The sequence below is a fragment of the Cicer arietinum genome, chromosome 7, assembly GCF_000331145.2.
Source record: "Cicer arietinum cultivar CDC Frontier isolate Library 1 chromosome 7, Cicar.CDCFrontier_v2.0, whole genome shotgun sequence".
In the NCBI taxonomy this organism is placed as follows: domain Eukaryota; kingdom Viridiplantae; phylum Streptophyta; class Magnoliopsida; order Fabales; family Fabaceae; genus Cicer; species Cicer arietinum.
This window is the reverse complement of record NC_021166.2, coordinates 6,245,560-6,251,714: the sequence shown is the minus strand read 5'-3', so window position 1 is coordinate 6,251,714 and position 6,155 is coordinate 6,245,560. Positions and strand designations below refer to the sequence as shown.

General features: G+C 36.8%; 1 protein-coding gene across 1 annotated transcript in view; it reads right to left on the bottom strand.

The window, feature by feature from the left end:
• LOC101493995 (probable sucrose-phosphate synthase) overlaps nt 1-5,490 on the bottom strand; it is a 7,053-nt gene extending 1,563 nt beyond the window's left edge. The window contains exons 1-11 of the mRNA XM_073364000.1: nt 4,966-5,490; nt 4,786-4,875; nt 4,458-4,702; nt 3,930-3,993; nt 3,071-3,769; nt 2,341-2,457; nt 2,041-2,172; nt 1,750-1,926; nt 1,128-1,181; nt 980-1,042; nt 3-892 (exon numbers count right to left, since the gene is read on the bottom strand). Coding sequence (XP_073220101.1) covers nt 3-892; nt 980-1,042; nt 1,128-1,181; nt 1,750-1,926; nt 2,041-2,172; nt 2,341-2,457; nt 3,071-3,769; nt 3,930-3,993; nt 4,458-4,702; nt 4,786-4,875; nt 4,966-5,145 — 2,711 coding nt within the window. The 5' untranslated portion in view covers nt 5,146-5,490. The remainder of the gene's footprint in view (nt 1-2; nt 893-979; nt 1,043-1,127; nt 1,182-1,749; nt 1,927-2,040; nt 2,173-2,340; nt 2,458-3,070; nt 3,770-3,929; nt 3,994-4,457; nt 4,703-4,785; nt 4,876-4,965) is intronic.
• Nucleotides 5,491-6,155: the final 665 nt, after the last annotated feature.

Genomic DNA, 6,155 nt, shown 5'->3' with positions numbered 1-6,155 from the left:
CAGGACTCACAATTTGCTCATTGTTCTCACTCTTCTTATCAGTGGTTGTAGCTGCCCAGCGTACTAAAGTCTTTCTTAACCCTTCTCCACCCCAACGATATTCAATGTGAGAGTGGAAATACAAATCACCCACGAATAGGCGATCTTCAGGATTGAGGGATGGATAGTAGAGATCACTGCCACTGTTGCAAATATAAGCATCAAAATCACTGGGACTCAAGCCACCTGAGATCAGAAATGACTGTATCTCAGATATTGTCAATGAGGTCGACAATATGAACCCTACAGAACCTTCAGCCCTTTCCTTTCCAGCCGCCTCAAAGATTACTTTAATCATTTCAAGAAGACCTGAAGTGGTATCACAATCCACAGCAATAACAAATAGTCGATTTCTACTCCTCAGCGGCGGAAATTTACCAGCATTTGAATTTTGACCTGATTTTTCAGCAGCCCCACCCCTGCGTATGTCCTTGGAAATACCCTTTGACCATGACAAAACAGCATTCTCTAGTTTTGTGCTTCTATCAGTTGCATTTCCATCGGGATCCAAAGAATTGTCATTTCCACTATCACCACTCTTCTCTCCATCCAATGAAAATTTCAGGTTAAGAGATAAATCCTGTATATCTCTCAATGAATCACCAGGTGATTCTTCTGATTCTGAACTTTCACCTCCATCATCACTTCGCTGCCATTGAGGATGTCTTGGCTTGCAAGTGGCTATTTTAGAGAGGTAAGTCTTACAATGCTCAGGCCATGAAAATAAATGAATATTCTTCAATCCATTCTGTCTACATTTTGCCCACAGTTGCTTATTGCTAACAAGCTTCACAAGAGCATCTGCAATAGATTTCTGATCATGGGGATCTACAAGCAGACCATTTTCAAGTACCTGTACCGATAACCAATTAATCATGCATGTTTCCACGGGAACCTTTACAAATCAATATATAACCTAACCACTAATCAGTAAGCATACCCGATGAATATCAACAGGACCTCCATTTTGAGTAGCAACCATTGGCAAACCATAAGCAGCCGCCTGTTCAACAAAGAGACAAGTCAATGTTTACAACTCCAAATAAGAAATCAACCAGTAATACTTAATTCAAGATTCAGAAGATCACCTCAATTAAGGTAAGACCAAACGGCTCAATGAAAGCAGGATTAATGAACACACCCTGCATAGATATCAGATCTGAATGAAATGTAAAATGACAACATAGCTTGCATCGGTAAGCGAATTAAACAAGACATGAAGAAAGTAATATAGATTGGCTACTACAAGTGGAGAGTATTCACACTGGATTGTTGTATCACAACTCACAGCAACTAAATGCAAGAGGATGTATTCACAAAATACTGTTATATCATGAGAAATATATACGAGATGACGAATCCCTCCCCCTACCACCACCTGCCCCCATTCTGTTATTCTCCCTCTCCATTCCTCATTTGCTCTTTTCCTTCCTCATATGTCACACATTGTTCTTCCTTTAATTCACCTTTAGGCCCTTTTTAGCAGGCCCATTTTCATCCCTTTGGTTCCGCCTCCTATGCACGTACGTGATTGTGGGCTTACCACTTTACAACTCATGATTTAAAAATTGAACCAATAATTCTAAATAAAATTAAAATTCTGACAACTATGCTTAAAAGAAGGAGGCATTCATATCAACTTTCTTGTAATCCATTTTAAAGTTTAAATTGACACATTATCATTTAGTCCAATCAAATTGATAAAGTTACCTTTGTCTTTGCTGCTAGACGATATATGTCAGGAACATCAGATTGTTTGTGGTGTTTAGGATATGCCACTTGCCCATACAGATCATGCTTGTCAATCAGCTTAAGTACTGAAAGAAGAACAGAAGCACTTGTGCTTGACATTTCATCAATTCCGTCTCGGTTACCCATAATTAATGTCTGAAAAGCCCAAATAGTGACATATAATTGATCAGTCAAGAAATGCAAGTCAGCTGACCTGAAAATCAAGAACAGTGAAACTAAAGTGCAGAGTGATCATTCACAGATTCATACGAGGTTAGCAAGCTCTCTAAGAGGACGGCATTCTCCAAATGCTTTCACCAAAGTTGTTATGTTCTTTTTAGGATCCGGTCTGGCAAGAGCAAGTATCATAGGCTTGCGAGGGTTGGAAAAGAAGCGCATTATCTGGTAAACACAAAGTTTAAATTGGCATTAATTCCTTTTTTGCATTGGATTTACAAACATAACTTGCTAGTCAAGTCACATCTAATCTAATAAATTATAAAATAAAAGCATTGAACTGGCTAATTATCCAGGAAACATTAAAAGAAAAGCAGAAAACACAGTCCAAACCTCAGACCAAATAGGCGGATCTTGGGGGGCTGGATGATCCAGATTCAATTCTGGTTCACCTTCTATATCACCATCTTGTGGAACAATATGATGGAACTCCATACCCGGTGGAATTACCTGCAGGATGTGTTGAGATTCAACTAAGATATAATTTCACATGACCTGCAACTAACAATATAGCATCTGGAACTGGAACAGGGCTCAACAATAAATAACTGTTGTTATCAAGAAATACCATGCAGACTACGAGTTATGATCTTTCTAACCCAATTCATTCACACACAAAAAAACAACATATTCTCTGTGACAAAGTTTGTTATCATATACACAAAATAAAGCTATTCCTTTCTGGGACAAACTAATAAGACATACCAGTATTCGAAAACAAAACTCCAGGTCTCATTCATCCCAAGTTAAAAAAAAAATAATATGACAATAAAAATTGGAAAACAGATAATTTAATTATAGATAACCCTATCAAGTAAAAACTAAGCAGCAAGACATTTTTTGCTTCAAGTGTCAGGTTGAAAATAGACTCAAAATCAGTCACCAAGAGAGAAAACGAACTTACCATCTCTTAATGCAAATTGCAAATATTTATCAATACATAAATGATATTTTACCTCTAGCCAGGTGAAATATGACTATTCAAAATCAAGACTGCCTAATTCGGTCCACAAGAAAGATCATTAAGGTGTTGCCGTAAATTCAATTGTAATCCAGTACTTACCGCTACACGAGGCATGTATCTCCCATAACAGCTCACATTACGCCTGATCCTTGCTCGTATTTTACGCTCTAATACTGGATCAAAACCATCATACAAGCGCCACTGTTCTTCTATTTCCTGTCTAGTGCTTGTTATGACTATTTCAGAACCATCAAGGGCTAATTCTTCAGCTTCTATCCTACGCATGATCTTGTAAGTTGTGTTTATTTCATCCCTTGATAATCGGCCTTGCTTTAAAAGTTGTTCCAACTTATCTCGACCAAGTGAGTGGCCAGTAAAGATCATTGGTACATTTAAAGCACCGGACAGAAGAGCAGCAGAGTCACCTGCATCTGCATAATGCCCGTGAATGGCAACTGGCCAGACAGCATGCCCACTGCCAATTTGCTCCCCGAGAGCCTTGGACATCTGTATAATGTGGCTAAGCGCTCCATCAACAAATTCAGGAATGTAAGGCCAGAGATTTTCTTTAGGAATATACTTATTTCTCGGACCAAATGGAATACGAATGATGTAAGCACCACCGCTCTCTCCCATGTCATCTCCAAATTCGTCAGTGTTTCTAGGAGACAACATTTCAATTGGTTCCCTATAACTCCAATCTACATCCGGCGATGAGACTTGCCTAGTCAGTAAATCAACTCGATAAACTCCCGGCATTGATCCCAAAGCCCGTGCAAGTTCGACAACATACTTAACCTATCCAGCACAGAAACAAAGACAGACAGAAAGATTCAGTTCCTCCACACGATCAGGTATCAGCAAATTTAATAGTACAACCAGTGCAGTGTCGTGCAATCAGAAACGAAAAAGTTAACAGATTCTTAACCCAACAAAAGAAGATAGACAGAAACACTACCTGACCACCCGTGTCAGAATCGCGCCCCAGCTCCATATTCTCACCACGAATGAGGCCATGAATGCTGCACGTAAACTCATAAATAAATTGAAGAATAATAACAACAACAAAAGCACACTAGAGATAGCGAGAGATTACACACAAAGTACACTCTGCATCTGCATAACAAAATTAAGATAACAACTAGACCAACTAGACCAATTATAACAAAATCAATCATCAGCTATAAAGCAAAATGATACTGACACAAACGTCATACATGACATTGACACACGTAATAATTTAGAAAGTTAAAAGTTATCGAATATAACTAAATAAATTTGTGCCATGACCAGACACGTGTCAAATACAAAGACAGAGACGGCGTTAATATGAAGTGTCAGTGCTATATAGATGATCGTTGGCGTCAAAGTTTGACTCAATGTTGCATTGAATTACATCCATCAAACAACGAAACAGCCAATCAATGAAAAAACAAAAACGCTATAAAATTGTAACGACGCAACAAAGGTAAATTAGTTAGAATACCTTATGAGAACAATGTAAAGCTTCTTCCCTTTCTGACTATTAGCCCAAGTCTCCATAGCATCAGCAGAACTAATTCTCGGCAATCTGGATTTAACAGAATCACCACCGTGAGCAGAAATATCACTGACCGGATCTCCTCTCTCTCCTTCAGATAAATCCTCAGACATATCAGCAGTAGCTTCTCTTCTCCCTCTTTCACGTTCAAGTCTACGCTTCGTCACTCTCTGCACCGCTTCACTCTCAAGCTAACCAAATCCAACACAAAATAAAATCACGATCTCACCATCATCAACCAAAAAAAATCAAAGAAAATGAAAATTGAAAATACCTGCTTCTTCTGACGAGCAAGGTTCCAAATCCTCCAACACATGTTTTCCAATCGAGTGTTCCTCTCTTGAGGACTCCTCGAAGAAGAAGCCTAACATATAAAAAAAAAAAAAAAGTTGAATCGAAATTGAGAAAGTGAAAGAGATGAAGAAGGAGATAGTGAGAGAGTATAGTTAGTTACCCGAACCCAAGAGCGATAGAGATCGGTCTCATCGAAACCGATAACTTCTTCAACAAAGTAACGAGTAGGACTGAACCTACCTCTCTCTCTGAGAAGAAGAGAGGATTTAGTATCATCGAGACCAGGACCAACATCCAGAATCGCTTCTAGGTAGCTATTCAACCAATCATTTCCTGCCATTATTTTCCTTCTCTCACTTCTCTACTTCTTCTTCACGATTATTGTGCTTTTAAAGAGACTTCAAGAAGAAGAAGAAGAATAAGGAGTGAACAGAAATTAATTAAAAAAAAAAATTATGGAAAAATAAAAGAATATTCTGAGAGAGAAGAGAAATCTCGAAATGAACTATGGAGTGACAGAGAATTTTATTTTTTTGGGTACATGATGACACAGAATTTAGCGGTTAAATGCTTTTTTCTTTTTATTTTTAATATTAAAAATTTATTATCCTAAGCTTCCTAACAAGTCATGACATTGGATTGGACTTGAGAATTTGGATGATCACCGCTTGACGCTTGTCAACCAGGATTGTTTTGTTGTGGTTAGGAAAACTTTCACATTTGCTTACAAAAATGTAAAAGTTCAAATCCTTTTATAAAATATCTTTTTTATGTCAATTTGCAGCGTATAGCAAAATATTTACTTTTTCTCTATTTTTATTTTTTTCATTTATTATTTTTTCATTAAATTAGTTTTTATAGCTTGTGCTAGCCAATTCCATTGTCTAGATGAGTGTGACTGTGTAGCTTACAAGTATTCTCGAGTATTCAATTTTTACAAGTACAATTTTTCTTAGAAGACACATAAACTCATAAATAATTTTAATTATTTTGATTGAATCTAAGACAAAATAGTTTATTTAGTGATATTTGTATTATTTGTCAATTAAATGGAAATTTAAGAATCAAATTTTGTTTTTTTAATACATAATTTTTATTTTGAATTTATTCAACGAGTTCTTAAAAATAATTGTTAGTAAGACCATTTTTATTTAAGTGATCAATAAGTTAAGAATGTTGGCGTTAGACCCCTCTGTGGTCTTTTTATTCTTTTGTGCATTCATTCAATTGTAACAATTTATGACTTTTGTGTTCTGAGCTATTTTAATTTTGAATCTGATTCGACACATAGCAATGATCTTACGGAGTATTTCGAGAAGGAAACACTTTTTAAATTTGTGAATATGAGAC